Source organism: Pristiophorus japonicus, unplaced genomic scaffold, assembly GCF_044704955.1.
Source record: "Pristiophorus japonicus isolate sPriJap1 unplaced genomic scaffold, sPriJap1.hap1 HAP1_SCAFFOLD_546, whole genome shotgun sequence".
Classification (NCBI taxonomy): domain Eukaryota; kingdom Metazoa; phylum Chordata; class Chondrichthyes; family Pristiophoridae; genus Pristiophorus; species Pristiophorus japonicus.
This window is the reverse complement of record NW_027254453.1, coordinates 88,762-108,580: the sequence shown is the minus strand read 5'-3', so window position 1 is coordinate 108,580 and position 19,819 is coordinate 88,762. Positions and strand designations below refer to the sequence as shown.

Sequence of the window (19,819 nt, the reverse complement as noted above, 5' to 3'; positions counted from 1 at the left end):
GATGGAGGAATGGGGAAAGGGCAGGGACTGAGGGAGAGGGGGGAATGGGGAAAGGGCAGGGACTGAGGGAGAGGGGGGAATGGGAAAAGGGAATGGGACTGAGGGAGAGGGGGGAATAGGGAAAGAGCAGGGACTGAGGGAGAGGGGGAATGGGGAAAGGGCAGGGACTGAGGGAGAGGGGGGAATGGGAAAAGGGAATGGGACTGAGGGAGAGGGGGAATGGGGAAAGAGCAGGGACTGAGGGAGAGGGGGGAATGGGAAAAGGGAATGGGACTGAGGGAGAGGGAGAATGGGGAAAGAGCAGGGACTGTGGGAGAGGGGGGAATGGGGAAAGAGCAGGGACTGTGGGAGAGGGGGAATGGGGAAAGGGCAGGGACTGAGGGAGAGGGGGAATGGGGAAAGGGAATGGGACTGAGGGAGAGGGACGATGGAGAATGGGGAAAGGGAATGGGACTGAGGGAGAGGGACGATGGAGAATGGGGAAAGGGAATGGGAATGAGGGAGAGGGGGGAATGGGGAAAGGGCAGGGACTGAGGGAGAGGGGGGAATGGGGAAAGGGCAGGGACTGAGGGAGAGGGGGAATGGGGAAAGGGAATGGGACTGAGGGAGAGGGACGATGGAGAATTGGGAAAGGGAATGGGACTGAGGGAGAGGGACGATGGAGAATGGGGAAAGGGAATGGGAATGAGGGAGAGGGGGGAATGGGGAAAGGGCAGGGACTGTGGGAGAGGGGGGAATGGGGAAAGGGCAGGGACTGAGGGAGAGGGGGAATGGGGAAAGGGAATGGGACTGAGGGAGAGGGACGATGGAGAATTGGGAAAGGGAATGGGACTGAGGGAGAGGGGGGAAAGGGCAGGGACTGAGGGAGGGGGGGAATGGGACTGAGGGAGAGGGGGAATGGGGAAAGGGCAGGGACTGAGGGAGAGGGGGAATGGGGAAAGGGCAGGGACTGAGGGAGAGGGGGAATGGGGAAAGGGCAGGGACTGAGGGTGAGGGGGAATGGGGAAAGAGCAGGGACTGAGGGAGAGGGGGAATGGGGAAAGAGCACTGGCTGAGGGAGAGGAGGGAATGGGGAACGGGAATGGGACTGAGGGAGAGCGGGGAATGGGGAAAGGGAAGGGACTGTGGAAGAGGGGGGAATGGGGAAAGAGCAGGGACTGAGGGAGAGGGGGAATGGGGAAAGAGCACTGGCTGAGGGAGAGGAGGGAATGGGGAACGGGAATGGGACTGAGGGAGAGCGGGGAATGGGGAAAGGGAAGGGACTGTGGGAGAGGGGGGAATGGGGAAAGAGCAGGGACTGAGGGAGAGGGGGAATGGGGAAAGGGACTGAGGGAGAGGGGGAATGGGGAAAGGGAATGGGACTGAGGGAGAGGGACGATGGAGAATGGGGAACGGGAATGGGACTGAGGAAGAGGGGGGAATGGGAAAAGAGCAGAGACTGTGGGAGAGGGGGGAATGGGGAAAGGGAATGGGACTGAGGGAGAGCGACGATGGAGAATGGGGAACGGGAATGGGACTGAGGGAGAGCGGGGAATGGGGAAAGGGCAGGGACTGTGGGAGAGGGGGGAATGGGAAAAGGGAATGGGACTGAGGGAGAGGGGGGAATGGGGAAAGAGCAGGGACTGAGGGAGAGGGGGAATGGGGAAAGAGCACTGGCTGAGGGAGAGGAGGGAATGGGGAACGGGAATGGGACTGAGGGAGAGGGGGGAATGGGGAAGGGTCAGGGACTGAGGGAGAGGGGAGAGGGGGGAATGGGGCAAGGGCAGGGACTGAGGGAGAGGGGGGAATGGGGAAGGGGCAGGGACTGAGGGAGAGGGGGGAATGTGGAAGGGTCAGGGACTGAGGGAGAGGGGAGAGGGGGGAATGGGGCAAGGGCAGGGACTGAGGGAGAGGAGGAATGGCTGCCTCCTTGCTGTACAATTCCAGTTTACAGTTTAGAAACAGAACAGTGGTAATATTGTGCTCACTGTTAACTGTGCCTCCAGAGTAAGCATCGCGCTGGGTGGCATGGAAAATAGCACGCTGCGTCAGATCATATGCCTCGGGCACTGACAGGTCATGTTTATATCCACTGTCCATAACACCATATGCATAACTGCTGCCAGATCCAGTGGAAAACATGTTGCCAGAGAGCCTCAATCCATTGTCATCCACATAGTAAAGGCCGGGACCCTGAAAAACAAATGGAGAATAAAGAGACTATCAGGTTATTTTCAACATGTTATACTGTACAAATAATGCGCGTGATGTGAGCTCCTGAATCATCAGCTTCCTAATCCCACTCCCCACGGGACATTCCTCACCACCCACCCTTACACAGAAGCTACATGTACTGCTCACAATGCTCCGCTCATTAATATTAGTGAGCGTGAACAGTGAGCGTGAACAGTGAGCGTGAACAGTGAGCGTGAACAGTGAGCGTGAACAGTGAGCGTGAACTGTGAGTGTGAACAGTGAGTGCGAGCATTGAACAGTGAGTGTGAACAGTGAATGTGAACAGTGAGTGTGAAAAGTGAGTGTGAACACTGAACAGTGAGAGTGAACATTGAACAATGCGAGTGAACAGTGAGAGTGAACACTGAACAGTGAGCGTGAACAGTGAGAGTGAAGTGAGTGCGAACACTGAACAGTGAGAGTGAAGTGAGTGTGAACATTGAACAGTGAACACTGAACAGCAAGAGTGAACACTGAACAGTGAGCGTGAACAGTGAGTGTGAACACTGAACAGTGAGAGTGAACAGTGAGTGTGAAAACTGAACAGTGCAAGTGAACAGTGAGTGTGAGCACTGAACAGTGAGAGTGAACCGTGAGTGTGAACATTGAACAGTGCAAGTGAACAGTGAGGGTGAACACTGAACAGTGAGAGTGAACAGTGAGTGTGAACATTGAACAGTGAGAGTGACCAGTGGGAGTGAATGGTGAGTATTAACATTGAACAGTGAGTGAACATTGAATAATGAGTGTGAACACTGAGTGTGAACAGTGAGTGAACATTGAACAGTGGGAGTGAACATTGAGTGTGAACAGTGAGCGATAAAATTGAACAGTGCGAGTGAACAGTGAGTGTGAACAATGAACTGAGAGTGTGAACAGTGAGTGTGAACAGAGCGACTGTTCACTCTCACTGTTAACTCTCAATGTTCAATGTTCACACTCACTGTTCATTGTTTACCCTCATTGTTCACTCTCACTGTTCAATGTTTACACTCACTGTTCGCTCTCATTGTTCACTGAGAGTGAACAGTGAGAGTGAACATTGAACAGTGAGAGTGAACATTGAACAGTGAGAGTGAACATTGAACAGAGGATGTGAACAGTGAGTGTGAACAGTGAGAGTAAACAATGAACAGTGAGAGTGAACATTAAACAGTGAGTGTAAACTGTGAGTGTGAACATTGAGAGTGACCGGTGAGTGTGAACATTGAACCGTGAGAGTGAACATTGAACAGTGAGTGTGAACATTGAGAGTGAACAATGAACAGTGAGAGTGGACATTGAACAGTGAGTGTGAACTGTGAGTGTGAGCATTGAGAGTGACCGGTGAGTGTGAACATTGAACAGTGAGAGTGAACACAGAGTGAATGTTGAACAGTGAGTGTGAACAGTGATTGTGAACATTGAACAGTGATTGTGAACAGTGAACAGTGAGAGTGAACACTGAGAGCGAACATTGAATAGTGAGTGTGAACAGCGAATGTGAACATTGAACAGTGAGAGTGAACATTGAATGGTGAGTGTGAACAGTGAGTGTGAACATTGAACAGTGAGTGTGAACAGTGAGTGTGAACATTGAACAGTGAGTGCGAACATTGAACAGTGAGAGTGAACAGTGAAAGTGAACACCGAGTGAACACTGAACAGTGAGTGTGAACAGTGTGAACATTGAACAGTGAGAGTGAATATTGAACAGTGAATGTGAACAGTGTGAACATTGAACAGTGAGAGTGAATATTGAACAGTGAGTGTGAACAGTGTGAACATTGAACAGTGAGAGTGAACAGTTAAAGTGAACACCGAGTGAACATTGAACAGTGAGTGTGAATATTTAACAGTGAGGGTGAACAATGAGTGTGAATACTGAACAGTGAGCGTGAACACTGAGAGTGAACATTGCACAGTGAGTGTGAACATTGCAGTGAGCGTGAACAGTGCGAGTGACTAGTGAGTGTGAACAATGAGCAGTTAGAGTGAACAGTGAGTGTGAACAGTGCATGTGAGCAGTAAGTGTGAATATTGAGCAGCGAGTGAAGAGTGAGAGTGGACATTGAACAGTGAGTGTGAACAGTGAGTGTGAACGGTGAGTGTGAACGGTGAGAGTGAACGGTGAGAGTGAACAGTGAGAGTGAACATTGAACAGTGAGTGTGAGCAGTGAGGGTGAACAATAAACAGTGAGAGTGAACATTGAGCAGTGAGCGTGAACACTGGACAGTGAGCGTGAACAATGAGTGTCAACAGCGGGTGTGAAAAGTGAGAGTGAACACCAAACAGTGAGTGTGAACATTGAACAGTGAGAGTGAACATTGAGCATGGACATTGAATAGAGTGAACATTGAACAGTGACAGTGAACAGTGAGTGTGAACAGTGTGAACATTGAACAGTGAGAGTGAATATTGAACAGTGAGCGTGAACATTGTATAGTGAGTGTGAACCGTGAGCGTGAACATTGAACAGTGAATGTGAACAGTGAGTGTGAACAGTAAACATTGAACAGTGAGTGTGAACAGTGAGCGTAAACATTGGACAGTGAGTGTGAACATTGGACAGTGAGTGTGAACATTGGACAGAGAGAGTGAACATTGAACAGTGAGCATGAACATTGGACATTTAGCGTGAACATTGAACAGTGAGTGTGAACAGCGGGCGTGAACATTGAACAGTGAGTGTGAACATTGTAAGTGAGTGTGAACAGTGAGCGTGAACATTGAACAGTGAGTGTGAACAGTGAGTGTGAACAGTGAGAGTGAACATTGAACAGTGAGTGTATACAGTGAGTGTGAACATTGAACAGTGAGCGTGAACATTGACCAGCGAGTGTGAACAGTGAGAGTGAACAGTGAGCGTGAACATTGAACGGTGAGTGTGAACAGTGCGTGTGAACATTGAACAGTGAGAGTGAACATTGAACAGTGAGCATGAGTGTGAACAGCGAGTGTGAACATTGAACAGTGAGCGTGAACATTGAACAGTGAGCGTGAATAGTGAACGTGAACATTGAATAGTGAGAGTGAACATTAAACAGCGAGTGTGAACAGTGAGTGTGTACAGTGAGTGTGAACATTGAACAGTGAGCGTGAACATCGAATAGTGAGCGTGAACAGTGAGAGTGAACATTGAACAGTGAGAATGAACATAAGAACATAAGAAATAGGAACAGGAGTAGGCCATCTAGTCCCTCGAGCCTGCTCCGCCATTCAATAAGATCATGGCTGATCTGGCCGTGGACTCAGCTCCACTTACCCGCCCTCTCTCCATAACCCTTAATTCCCTTATTGGTTAAAAATCTATCTATCTGTGCCTTGAATACATTCAATGAGCTAGCCTCAACTGCTTCCTTGGGAAGAGAATTCTACAGATTCACAACCCTCTGGGAGAAGAAATTCCTTCTCAACTCGGTTTTAAATTGGCTCCCCCGTATTTTGAGGCTGTGCCCCCTAGATCTAGTCTCCCCTACCAGTGGGATCAACCTCGCTGCCTCTATCTTGTCTATCCCTTTCATGATTTTAAATGTTTCTATAAGATCACCCCTCATCCTTCTGAATACCAACGAGTAAAGACCCAGTCTACTCAATCTATCATCATAAGGTAACCCCCTCATCTCTGGAATCAGCCAAGTGAATTGTCTCTGTACCCCCTCCAAAGCCAGTATATCCTTCCTTAAGTAAGGTGACCAAAACTGCACGCAGTACTCCAGGTGCGGCCTTACCAATACCCTATACAATTTTAGCAGGACCTCCCTGCTTTTGTACTCCATCCCTCTTGCAATGAAGGCCAACATTCCATTCGCCTTCCTGATTACCTGCTGCACCTGCAAACTAACTTTTTGGGATTCATGCACAAGGACCCCCAGGTCCCTCTGCATCTCAGCATGTTGTAATTTCCCCCCATTCAACTAATATTCCCTTTTACTGTTTTTTTTTTCCCAAGGTGGATGACCTCACACTTTCCAACATTGTATTCCATCTGCCAAACCTTAGCCCATTCGCTTAATCTATCCAAATCTCTTTGCAGCCTCTCTGTGTCCTCTACACAACCCGCTTTCCCACTAATCTTAGTGTCATCTGCAAATTTTGTTACACTACACTCCGTCCCCTCTTCCAGGTCATCTATGTATATTGTAAACAGTTGTGGTCCCAGCACCGATCCCTGTGGCACACCACTAACCACCGATTTCCAATCCGAAAAGGACCCATTTATCCCGACTCTCTGCTTTCTGTTCGCCAGCCAATTCTCTATCCATGCTAATACATTTCCTCTGACTCCGCGTACCTCTATCATCTGCAGTAACCTTTTGTGTGGCACCTTATCGAATGCCTTTTGGAAATCTAAATACACCACATCCATCGGTACACCTCTATCCATTATGCTCGTTATATCCTCAAAGAATTCCAGTAAATTAGTTAAACATGATTTCCCCTTCATGAATCCATGCTGCGTCTGCTTGATTGCACTATTCCTATCTAGATGTCCCGCTATTTCTTCCTTAATGATAGTTTCAAGCATTTTCCCCACTACAGATGTTAAACGAACCGGCCTATAGTTACCTGCCTTTTGTCTGCCCCCTTTTTTAAACAGAGGCGTTACATTAGCTGCTTTCCAATCCGCTAGTACCTCCCCAGAGTCCAGAGAATTTTGATAGATTATAACGAATACATCTGCTATAACTTCCGCCATCTCTTTTAATACCCTGGGATGCATTTCATCAGAACCAGGGGACTTGTCTACCTTGAGTCCCATTAGCCTGTCCAGCACTATCCCCCTAGTGATAGTGATTGTCTCAAGGTCCTCCCTGCCCACATTCCCGTGACCAGCAATTTTTGGCATGGTTTTTGTGTCTTCCACTGTGAAGACCGAAGCAAAATAATTGTTTAAGGTCTCAGCCATTTCCACATTTCCCATTATTAAATCCCCCTTCTCATCTTCTAAGGGACCAACATTTACTTTAGTCACTCTTTTCCATTTTATATATCTGTAAAAGCTTTTACTATCTGTTTTTATGTTCTGAGCAAGTTTACCTTCGAAATCTATCTTTCCTTTCTTTATTGATTTTTTTGTCATTCTTTGGTGTTGTTTAAAATTTTCCCAATCCTCTAGTTTCCCACTAACCTTGGCCACCTTATACGCATTGGTCTTTGATTTGATACTCTCCTTTAATTCCTTGGTTATCCACGGCTGGTTATCCCTTCTCTTACCGCCCTTCTTTTTCACTGGAATATATTTTTGTTGCGCACTATGAAAGAGCTCCTTAAAAGTCCTCCACTGTTCCTCAATTGTGCCACCTTTTAGTCTGTGTTCCCAGTCTACTTTAGCCAACTCTGCCCTCATCCCACTGTAGTCCCCTTTGTTTAAGCATAGTACGCTCGTTTCTGACACAACTTCCTCACCCTCAATCTGTATTACAAATTCAACCATACTGTGATCACTCATTCCGAGAGGATCTTTTACTAAGAGATCGTTTATTTTTCCTGTCTCATTACACTGGACAGTGAGTGTGAACATTGTACAGTGAGCGTGAACTGAGAGCGTGAACTGTGAGCGTGAACTGTGAGCGTGAACTGTGAGCGTGAACTGTGAGCGTGAACAGTGAGCGTGAACAGTGAGCGTGAACAGTGAGCGTGAACTGTGAGCGTGAACTGTGAGCGTGAACACTGAGAGTGAACATTGAACAGTGAGTGTGAACAGTGAGTGTGAACAGTGAGTGTGAACAGTGGGTGTGAACATTGAACAGTGAGTGTGAACAGCGAGCGTGAACAGTGAGTGTGAACAGTGAACATTGAAGAGTGAGTGTGAACAGCGAGCGTGAACATTGAACAATGTGTGTGAACAGTGAGAGTGAACATTGAACAGTGCGATTGAACAGTGCGATTGAACAGTGAGATTGAACAGTGAGATTGAACAGTGAGATTGAACAGTGCGATTGAACAGTGAGATTGAACAGTGCGATTGAACAGTGAGATTGAACAGTGAGATTGAACAGTGAGATTGAACAGTGAGATTGAACAGTGAGATTGAACAGTGCGATTGAACAGTGCGATTGAACAGTGCGATTGAACAGTGCGATTGAACAGTGCGATTGAACAGTGCGATTGAACAGTGCGATTGAACAGTGCGATTGAACAGTGAGTGTGAACAGTGCGATTGAACAGTGAGATTGAACAGTGCGATTGAACAGTGCGATTGAACAGTGAGATTGAACAGTGAGATTGAACAGTGCGATTGAACAGTGCGATTGAACAGTGCGATTGAACAGTGCGATTGAACAGTGAGATTGAACAGTGAGATTGAACAGTGCGATTGAACAGTGCGATTGAACAGTGCGATTGAACAGTGAGATTGAACAGTGCGATTGAACAGTGAGATTGAACAGTGCGATTGAACAGTGCGATTGAACAGTGCGATTGAACAGTGCGATTGAACAGTGCGATTGAACAGTGCGATTGAACAGTGCGATTGAACAGTGCGATTGAACAGTGCGATTGAACAGTGCGATTGAACAGTGCGATTGAACAGTGAGATTGAACAGTGAGATTGAACAGTGCGATTGAACAGTGCGATTGAACAGTGAGATTGAACAGTGCGATTGAACAGTGCGATTGAACAGTGCGATTGAACAGTGCGATTGAACAGTGCGATTGAACAGTGCGATTGAACAGTGCGATTGAACAGTGCGATTGAACAGTGAGTGTGAACATTGAACAGTGAGTGTGAACAGCGAGCGTGAACATTGAACAATGTGCGTGAACAGTGAGAGTGAACATTGAACAGTGGGAGTGAACACTGAACAGTGAGTGTGAACATTGTACAGGGAGTGTGAACCATGAGCGTGAACATTGAACAATGAGTGTGAACAGTGAGCGTGAACATTGAACAGTGAGTGTGAACAGCGAGTGTGAACAGTGAGCATGAACATTGAACAGTGAGCCTGAACAATGAACAGTGAGTGTGAACAGTGAGTGTGAACATTGGACCATGAGCGTGAACAGTGAACAGTGAGTGTGAACAGTGGGCGTGAACATTGCACAGTGAGAGTTAGTATTAAACAGTGAGTGTGAACAGTGAGAGTAAACAGTGAGTGTGAACATTGAACAGTGAGTGTGAACATTGAACAGTGAGCGTGAACATTGAACAGTGAGAGTGAACACTGAGAGTGAACATTGAACAGTGAGTGTGATCAGTGAATGTGATCAGTGAGTGTGAACAGTGAGCGTGAACATTGAACAGAGAGTGAACATTGAACAGTGAGTGTGATCAGTGAATGTGAACAGTGAGCGTGAACATTGAACAGAGAGTGAACATTGAACATGAACATTGATGAGAGTGAACATTGAGCAGAGTGTGAACATTGAACAGAGAGTGAACATTGAACAGTGAGCGTGAACAGTGAGCGTGAACATTGAACATGAACATTGAACAGTGAGTGTGAATATTGAACAGTGAGTGTGAACAGTGAGTTTACGCCCCCTCACGCCATACCTTGCCCCTTTCTATGTTTCTATGTTTCTTCCCGCCCTCTCTCCCCTTCCCGCCTTCTCTCCCCTTCCCGCCTTCTCTCCCCTTCCCGCCCTCTCTCTCCCCTTCCCGCCCTCTCTCTCCCCTTCCCGCCCTCTCTCTCCCCTTCCCGCCCTCTCTCTCCCCTTCCCGCCCTCTCTCTCCCCTTCCCGCCCTCTCTCCCCTTCCCGCCCTCTCTCTCCCCTTCCCACCTTCTCTCCCCTTCCCACCCTCTCTCGCCCCTTCCCGCCCTCTCGCTCCCCTTCCCGCCCTCTCTCTCCCCTTCCCGCCCTCTCTCTCCCCTTCCCGCCCTCTCTCTCCCCTTCCCACCCTCTCTCGCCCCTTCCCGCCCTCTCGCTCCCCTTCCCGTCCTCTCTCCCCTTCCCGCCCCCTCGCACTCTCTCTCGCCCCCTCGCTCCCCGTCCTCTGCCCCTCACATACCTTTTTATCCCAGCCACAGATCATGGTGCTCATTGACAGTCCCATGCCTTTATACTCATATACCATGTTAGCCAATAGCTTGGAGGCTGCTGACACTGAGATGCGTTCCTTGTTCCGTAGTTTATATATCCTGTAAAATATAACCATCAGAAAATGCTTGCAACGTGATGAAATGTACTGGTGACATTTATCTGATTTAATTGCTGCAAAGTAATTTGATATTTAATCATGAACGAATAATGAAAGCAATTGAAACTAGCGGTATGATTCCATGCCTTTAACTTGATCATATTCCCAATAATTGAAAGGTGCTCCATGCTGTCCAGATATGGCTCACCTGCACTGTTTGGCCAACATTCTCTCCCAGTACACGCAGTCCGCAGCACTGCCAGACATCGTACCCAGCAGGTAGGGGTTTATCTCAATCACTTTCTTAAATGCCTGGGTGCCTAAATAAAAGAGAACAGTTATATTTTTATCATACTATTGGTGCAGTGAATTATTATGCCTGTTTATTATAGACCCCCAAACAGTGGGAGGGAGATAGAGGAGCAAATATGTCGGCTAATTGCTGTGAAGTCCAAAAACCATAGGGCAGTAATAGTAGGGGGTTTTAACTATCCTAATATTGATTGGGACAAATATAGTGTGAAGGATATAGAAGGTATGGAATTCTTCAAATGTATTCAAGAGAACTTTTTTAGTCAGTATGTAGCAAGCCCAACACGAGAGGGACCGGTCTTGGATTGAGTTTTGGGGAATGAAGCTGGGTAGGTTGAAGGGGTATTAGTGGGGGTGCACTTGGGTGCCAGTACCATAATTCAGTCAGATTCAAGTTGGTTATGGATAAGGACAAGGATAGACCTGGGATAAAAGTCCCAAATTGGGGAAAAGCTAACTTTGCTAAGTTAAGGAGTGATTCGAGCACAGTGGACTGGAAACTTGTGGGTAAATCAGTGTCGGAACAGTGGGAGGCATTCAAAGAGGAGATGCGGAGGGCTTAGGAAAAACATGTGGCCTTAAAGAAAAAGGGTGTGAATAATAATTCTAGAGCCCCCTGGATGTCTAGGGACTTACAGGGGAGGATAAAGTAAAAAGGGAAGCTTATGTCATATACCGATGGCTAAATACTATAGAATCTTTAGAGGAATATAGAAAGTTAAGAGGCAAAATTAAAAAGGATATTAGGAATTCTAAGAGAGAGCACGAGAAATTCTTGGCCAGTAAAATTAAGGAAAACCCAAAGATGTTCTATAAATATATTAAGAGTACAAGGGTAACTAAAGAAAGGGTAGGGCCTATTAGAGACCATGAGGGTAATCTTTGTGTGGAGGTGGAAGATGTTGGGAAGGTTCTTAACAAATACTTTACATCTGTTTTCACAAAGGAAAGGGGCAATGCAGATACTGCTATCGAGGAGGAGTGTGATATTCTGGATGAAATAAATATAGGGAGAGAGGAAGTATTAAGGGGTTTAGCAGCTTTGAAAGTAGATAAGTCCCCAGGCCCAGATGAAATGTATCCCAGGCTGTTGAACAAAGTAAAAGAGGAAATAGCAGAGGCCTTGACCATCATTTTCCAGTCCTCTTTGGATCTGGGCATGGTGCTGGAGGATAGGAGGGCTGTTAATGTGGTACCCTTGTTTAAGAAGGGAGAAAGGGATAGACCGAGTAATTACAGGCCTGCCAGCCTAATGTCAGTGGTGGGAAAATTATTGGAAAAAATCCTGAAAGACTGGACAAATCTGCATTTGAAAAGGCAAGGGTTAATTAGGGATTTGTTATGGGAAGATAGTGTTTGACGAACCTGATTGAATTTTTTGAGGAGGTAACCAGGAGGGTCAATGAGGGTAGTGTGTACGATGTAGTGTATATGGACTTTAGCAAAGCTTTTGATGAGGTCCCACATGGTAGACTGGTCATGAAGGTTAAAGCCAATGGGATCCAGGGCAAAGTGGCAAGTTGGATCCAAAATTGGCTCAGAGGCAAGAAACAAAGGGTAATGGTTGATGGATGTTTTTGTGACTGGAAGGATGTTTCCAGTGGTGTCCCTTGCTTGTTGTGGTATATATCAATGATTTAGATTTGAATATAGGGAGTATGATTAAGAAGTTTGCAGACGACACTAAAATTGGTTGTGTGGTTGATAATGAAGAGGAAAGTCATGGGCTGCAGGAGGATATCAATCTACTGGTCAGGTGGGCAGAGCAGTGGCAAATGGAATTTAATTCAGAGAAGTGTGAGGTGATGCACTTTGGGAGGGCTAATAAAGAAATGGTATACACATTAAGCGGTAAGCCACTTAATAGTGTAGATGAACAAAAGGTCTATTTCCATTGGTGGAGGGGTCTATTACGAGGGGGCATAGTTTTTTGGTGGTTGGTGGAAGATTCAGAGGGGATTTGAGGGGGGGCTTCTTTACGCAGAGGGTTGTGGGGATCTGGAACTCACTGCCTGGAAGAGTGGTGGATGCAGAAACCCTCACCACTTTTAAGAGATGATTGGATGGGCACTTAAAGTGCAGTAACCTGCAGGGTTACGGACCTAGAGCTGGTAATTGGGATTAGACTGGATGACCTTTTGTTGGATGGTGAAGATATAACGGTAAGTACTGCAGGGAATAGAATATGGCCAGGGTGATCTCCTGGACTAGTTTCGATCGCCTGGATGGTCGGAGAGGAATTTTCCCAAATTTTTTCTCCCTAAATTGGCCTGGGTTTTTATCTGGTTTTTGCCTCTCCTGGAGATCACATGGCTCTGGTTGGGGTGGAGTGTAGAATGTTTCAGTGTAAGGGGTGTCGCAGTTATTCATTGTTCATAGGTTTATATGTAACCTTCAGGGCTGCTGTCCAAGGACCGTGTGGCTCTTTGTCAGCTGGCGCGGACACGATGGGCCGAAATGGCCTCCTTCTGCGCTGTAACTTTCTATGATTCTATGTATGTGTTTCTGTGTCTGCGCTTCTGTGTGTGTGTATGTGGGTACGTCTCTGTGCATACATGTCTGGGTGTGTGTACGTGTCTTGGTGTGTGTGCATGCCTGTGTGCGTACTTGTCTGTGTACACATGTCCGTGTGTTTCACAAGATCACAAGAAGACAAGAAATAGGAGCAGGAGTCGGTCATACGGCCCCTCGAGCCTGCTCCGCCATTTAATAAGATCATGGCTGATCCGATCATGGACTCAGCTCCACTTCCCTGCCCGCTCCCCATAACCCCTTATCCCCTTATCATTTAAGAAACTGTCTATTTCTGTCTTAAATTTATTCAATGTCCCAGCTTCCACAGCTCTCTGAGGCAGCGAATTCCACAGATTTACAACCCTCTGAGAGAAGAAATTTCTCCTCATCTCTGTTTTAAATGGGCAGCCCCTTATTCTAAGATCATGCCCTCTAGTTCTAGTCTCCCATATCAGTGGAAACATCCTCTCTGCATCCACCTTGTCAAGCCCCCTCATAAGCTGATCGGGGGACTGAAGTTGCATGTTCAGCCATGAACTCATTGAATGGCGGTGCAGGCTCGAAGGGCCGAATGGCCTACTCCTGCACCTATTTTCTCTGTTTCGATAAGGTCATCTTTCATTCTTCTGAATTCCAATGAGTAGAGGCACAACCTACTCAACCTTTCCTCATAAGTCAACCCCCTCAACTCCGGAATCAACCTAGTGAACCTTCTCTGAAAGTATATCCTTTCGTAAATATGGAAACCAAAACTGCACGCAGTATTCCATGTGTGTGAGAGTGTGTGTAATAGTGTATGCGATAGTGTGAGATTGTGTGTGATAGAGTGAGTGATAGTGAGTATGATAGTGAATGTGATAGTGTGTGCAATAGTGTGTGCGATAGTGATTGATAGTGAGTGTGATAGTGAGTGATAGTGTGGGATAGTGTGTGGGATAGTGAATGATAGTGAGTGTGATAGTGTGTGAGATAGTGAGTGCGATAGTGTGTGATAGTGCGTGATAGTGTGTGTGTGATAGTGTGTGATAGTGTGACTGATAGTGTGCGAGAGACTTATAGTTTTATGTGATAGTGTGTGTGATAGTGTGTGTGATATTGTGTGATAGCGAGTGATAGTGTGAGTAATAGTGTGCGATAGTGAGTGTGAGAGTGTGCGTGAGAGGTGTGTGAGAGTATGTGTGATAGTGTGCGCGATAGTGTGTGCGATAGTATGTGCGATACTTTGTGTGATAGTGTGAGCGATAGTGTGTGATAGTGTGTGTCATAGTGAGTGTGATAGTGAGTGATAGTGTGTGTGATAGTGTGAGTGATCGTAAGTGATAGTGTGTGTGATAGTGAGTGATTGTGTGAGTGATTGTGTGAGTGATTGTGTGAGTGATTGTGTGAGTGATTGTGTGAGTGATTGTGTGAGTGATTGTGTGAGTGATAGTGTGAGTGATAGTGTGAGTGATAGTGTGCGATAGTGAGTGTGAGAGTGTGTGTGATAATGTGTGTGAAAATGTGTCATAGTGTGTGTGATAGTGAGTGTGATCGTAAGTGATAGTGTGAGTGATAGTGTGTGTGAGGTGTGAGATAGTGTGAGTGATAGTGAGTCTGATAGTGTGTCATAGTGTGTGTGATAGTGTGTGTCATAGTGTGTGTCATAGTGTGTGTCATAGTGAGTGTGATAGTGTGTGTGATAGTGTGAGTGATTGTGTGTGTGATAATGTGTGATAGTGTGAGTGATAGTGAGTGTGATAGTGTGTGTGAGTATGTGTGAGAGAGTGTGTGTGAGAGTGTGTGTGAGAGTGTGTGTGAGAGTGTGTGTGAGAGTGTGTGTGAGAGTGTGTGTGATAGATGTGTGCGATAGTGTGTGCGATAATGTGTGATGCTTTGTGTGATATTGAGTGATAGTGTGTGTGTGATAGTGAGTGAGAGTATGTGCGAGTGTGTGATTCTTTGTGTGATAGTGAGTGTGATAGTGTGTGTGATAGTGTGAGTGATAGTGAGTGTGATAGTGAGTGATAGTGTGTGTGATAGTGTGTGTGATAATGTGTGATAGTGTGTGAGATACTGTGCGATAGTGAGTGATAGTATGTGTGATCGTGTCTGTGATAGTGAGTGTGATAGTGTGTGTGACAGTAAGTGATAGTGAGTGTGTGAGTGTGTGTGAGAGTGTGTGTGAGAGTGTGTGTGAGAGTGTGTGAGAGTGTGTGTGAGTGTGTGTGAGTGTGTGTGAGTGTGTGAGAGTGTGTGTGAGTGTGTGTGAGTGTGTGTGAGTGTGTGTGAGTGTGTGTGAGTGTGTGTGAGTGTGTGAGTGTGTGAGAGTGTGAGAGTGTGTGTGAGAGTGTGTGTGAGAGTGTGTGATAGTGAGTGTAATAGTGTGTGTGAAAGTGTGTGTGATAGTGAGTGACAGTGTCTGTGATAGTGTGAGTGATCGTAAGTGATAGTGTGTGTGATAGTAAGTGATAGTGTGTGTGATAGTGTAACTGATAGTGTGTGTGATAGTGAGTGATAGTGTGTGTGAGAGTTAGTGTGATAGTGTGTGTGAGTGATTGTGTGTGATAGTGTGAGTGATAGTGAGTGTGATAGTGAGTGATAGTGAGTGTGTGCGAGAGTGTGATAGTGAGTGTGATAGTGAGAGTGAGCGCGAGAGTGAGCGCGAGAGTGAGCGCGAGAGTGAGCGCGAGAGTGTGCGCGAGAGTGTGCGCGAGAGTGTGTGTGATAGGTGTGTGAGAGTGTGTGCGATAGTGTGCGCGATAGTATGCGCGATACTTTGTGTGATAGTGTGTGTGATAGTGAGTGTGATAGTGAGAGTGATAGTGTGTGATAGTGTGCGATAGTGAGTGTGAGAGTGTGTGTGATAATGTGTGTGAAAATGTGTCATAGTGTGTGTGATAGTGAGTGTGATCGTAAGTGATAGTGTGTGTGAGGTGTGAGTGATAGTGTGTCATAGTGTGAGTGATAGTGTGAGTGATAGTGTGAGTGATAGTGTGAGTGATAGTATGAGTGATAATGTGTGTGATAGTGTAAGTGATAGTGTGTGATAGTGTGTGATAGTTTGTCTGATAGTGTGTCTGAGAGTATGTGTGATAGGTGTGTGCGATAGTGTGTGCGATAGTGTGTGCAATAGTGTGTGCGATAGTGTGTGCGATAGTGTGTGCGATAGTGTGTGTGATAATGTGTGATAGTGTGTGTGATAATGTGTGATAGTGTGTGTGATAGTGTGTGCGATACTTTGTGTGATAGTGTGAGTGATAGTGTGTGTGATAGTGTGTGTCATAGTGAGTGTGATAATGAGTGATAGTGTGAGTGATCGTAAGTGATAGACTCTGTGATAGTGTGTGTGATAGTGTGTGTGATAGTGTGAGTGATTGATAGTGTGTGTGATAGTGTGTGTGATAGTGTGTGTGATAGTGTGACTGATAGTGTGACTGATAGTGTGACTGATAGTGTGACTGATAGTTTGTGTGATAGTGTGAGTGATATTGTGTGTGACAACTTGTGTGATAGTGTGTGCGATAGTGTGTGATACTTTGTGTGATACTTTGTGTGATAGTGAGTGTGATAGTGTGTGTGAGAGTGTATGTGATAGTGAGTGATAGTGTGTGTGATAGTGAGTGATAGTGTGTGTGAGAGTGTATGTGATAGTGTGTGATAGTGTGTGTGATAGTGAGTGATAGTGTTTGTGATAGTGTGTGATATAGTGAGTGTGAGAGTGTGTGTGAGAGTGTGTGTGAGAGTGTGTGTGAGAGTGTGTGTGAGAGTGTGTGTGAGAGTGTGTGTGAGAGTGTGTGTGATAGTGTGTCTGATAGTGAGTGATAGTGAGTGACAGTGTGTGCGACAGTGACGGTGATAGTGTGTGTGATAGTGAGTGATAGTGTGTGTGATAGTGTGTGTGATAGTGTGTGATATAGTGTGTGATATAGTGTATGTGATTGTGAGTGAGATAGTGAGTGTGATAGTAAGTGTGATAGTGAGTGATGCTTTGTGTGATAGTGTGAGTGATAGTGTGAGTGATAGTGTGTGATATAGTGTGAGTGATAGTGTGTGAAAGTGAGTGTGTGTGATAATGTGTGTGAAAATGTATCATAGCGTGTGTGATAGTGTGTGATAGTGAGTGTGATCGTAAGTGATAGTGAGTGTGATAGTGTGAGTGATAGTGTGTGTGAGAGTGTGTGAGATAGTGTGAGTGATAGTGAGTGATAGTGAATCTGATAGTGTGTCATAGTGTGAGTGATAGTGTGTGTGATAGTGAGTGTCATAGTGTGTGTGACAGTGTGTGTGACAGTGTGTGTGACAGTGTGTGTGATAGTGTGTCATAGTGTGTGTGATAGGTGTGTGATAGGTGTGTGATAGTGTGTGCGGTAGAGTGTGATACTTTGTGTGATACTTTGTGTGATACTTTGTGTGATACTTTGTGCGATACTTTGTGCGATAGTGTGCGCGATAGTGAGCGCGAGAGTGTGCGCGAGAGTGTGCGCGAGAGTGTGCGCGAGAGTGTGCGCGAGAGTGTGCGCGAGAGTGTGCGCGAGAGTGTGCGCGAGAGTGTGCGCGATAATGTGCGAGAGTGTGCGAGAGTGTGTGAGAGAGTGTGTGATAGTGTGAGTGATAGAGTGTGCGATAATGTGTGATATTGAGTGAAAGTGTGTGTGTGACAGTGTGTGTGACAGTGTGTGTGACAGTGTGTGTGATAGTGTGTGTGATAGTGTGTGTGAGAGTGTGTGTGAGAGAGTGAGTGATAATGTGTGCGATAATGTGTGATGCTTTGTGTGATATTGAGTGATAGTGTGTGTGTGATAGTGAGTGTGATAATGTGTGATAGTGTGAGTGATAGTGTGAGTGATAGTGTGAGTGATAGTGTGAGTGATAGTGAGTATGATAGTGAGTGATAGAGTGTGTGATAATGTGTGTGATAGTGTGATTGATAGTGTGAGTGATAGTAAGTGATAGTGTGAGTGACAGTAAGTGATAGTGTGTGTGATAATGTGTGATAGTGTGTGAGATACTGTGCGATAGTGAGTGATAGTATGTGTGATCGTGTCTGTGATAGTGAGTGTGATAGTGTGTGTGACAGTAAGTGATAGTGAGTGTAATAGTGTGTGTGAGAGTGTGTGTGAGAGTGTGTGAAAGTGTGTGTGAAAGCGTGTGTGAAAGTGTGTGTGAAAGTGTGTGTGAAAGTGTGTGTGAAAGTGTGTGTGAAAGTGAGTGACAGTGTCTGTGATAGTTTGAGTGATAGTGTGTGTGATAGTGTGAGTGATCGTAAGTGATAGTGTGTGTGATACTGTGTGATAGTGTGTGTGATAGTAAGTGATAGTGTGTGTGATAGTGTTTGTGCTAGTGTGTGATATAGTGTGTGTGATAGTGTGACTGATAGTGTGTGTGATAGAGTGAGTGTGATAGTGAGTGTGATAGTGAGTGTGTGCGAGAGCAAGTGATAGTGTTTGTGAATATGTGTGTGATAGTGAGTGATAGTGTGCGTGATAGTGTGCGTGATAGTGTGCGTGATAGTGTGCGTGATAGTGTGCGTGATAGTGTGCGTGATAGTGAGGGTGATAGTGAGTGATAGTGTGTGTGATAGTGAGTGATAGAGTGTGTGATATAGTGTGTGTGATTGTGTGAGTGAGATAGTGAGTGTGATAGTGAGTGTGATAGTAAGTGTGATAGTGAGTGATTGTGAGTGTGATAGTGTGTGTGATAGTGACTGATAGTTTTATTTGATAGTGTGTGATATAGTGTGTGATATAGTGTGTGTCATAGTGTGTGTGATAGTGTGTGATAGTGAGTGTGAGAGTGTGTGTGATAATGTGTGTGAAAATGTGTCATAGTGTGTGATAGTGAGTGTGATCGTAAGTGATAGTGTGAGTGATAGTGTGTGTGAGAGGTGTGAGATAGTGTGCGCGATAGTGTGCGCGATGGTGTGTGTCATAGTGAGTGTGATAGTGAGTGATAGTGTGAGTGAGTGTGTGTGAGAGTGTGAGTGAGAGTATGTGTGATAGGTGTGTGATAGTGTGCGCGATAGTGTGCGCGATAGTGTGTGCGATGGTGTGTGTCATAGTGAGTGTGATAGTGAGTGATAGTGTGAGTGAGTGTGTGTGAGAGTGTGTGTGAGAGTGTGAGTGATAGTGAGTGTGATAGTGAGTGATAGTGAGTGTGTGCGAGAGTGTGATAGTGAGTGTGATAGTGAGTGTGATAGTGAGTGTGATAGTGAGTGTGAGTGCAAGAGTGAGTGCGAGAGTGAGTGCGAGAGTGAGCGCGAGAGTGAGCGCGAGAGTGAGCGCGAGAGTGAGCGCGAGAGTGAGCGCGAGAGTGAGCGCGAGAGTGAGCGCGAGAGTGAGCGCGAGAGTGTGCGTGATAGGTGTGTGAGAGTGTGCGCGATAGTGTGCGCGATAGTATGCGCGATACTTTGTGTGATAGTGTGTGTGATAGTGAGTGTGATAGTGAGAGTGATAGTGTGTGATAGTGTGCGATAGTGAGTGTGAGAGTGTGTGTGATAATGTGTGTGAAAATGTGTCATAGTGTGTGTGATAGTGAGTGTGATCGTAAGTGATAGTGTGTGTGAGGTGTGAGTGATAGTGTGTCATAGTGTGTCATAGTGTGAATGATAGTGTGAGTGATAGTGTGAGTGATAGTGTGAGTGATAGTGTGAGTGATAGTATGAGTGATAATGTGTGTGATAGTGTAAGTGATAGTGTGTGATAGTGTGTGATAGTTTGTCTGATAGTGTGTCTGAGAGT

The 19,819-nt window shown here is 46.0% G+C and overlaps 1 protein-coding gene across 1 annotated transcript in view; it reads right to left on the bottom strand.

The window, feature by feature from the left end:
• The window catches only part of psmb8a (proteasome 20S subunit beta 8A), an 87,695-nt gene that overhangs the window by 15,495 nt on the left and 52,381 nt on the right, over positions 1 to 19,819 (bottom strand). The window contains exons 2-4 of the mRNA XM_070873691.1: positions 10,486 to 10,597; positions 10,149 to 10,278; positions 1,968 to 2,172 (exon numbers count right to left, since the gene is read on the bottom strand). Coding sequence (XP_070729792.1) covers positions 1,968 to 2,172; positions 10,149 to 10,278; positions 10,486 to 10,597 — 447 coding nt within the window. The remainder of the gene's footprint in view (positions 1 to 1,967; positions 2,173 to 10,148; positions 10,279 to 10,485; positions 10,598 to 19,819) is intronic.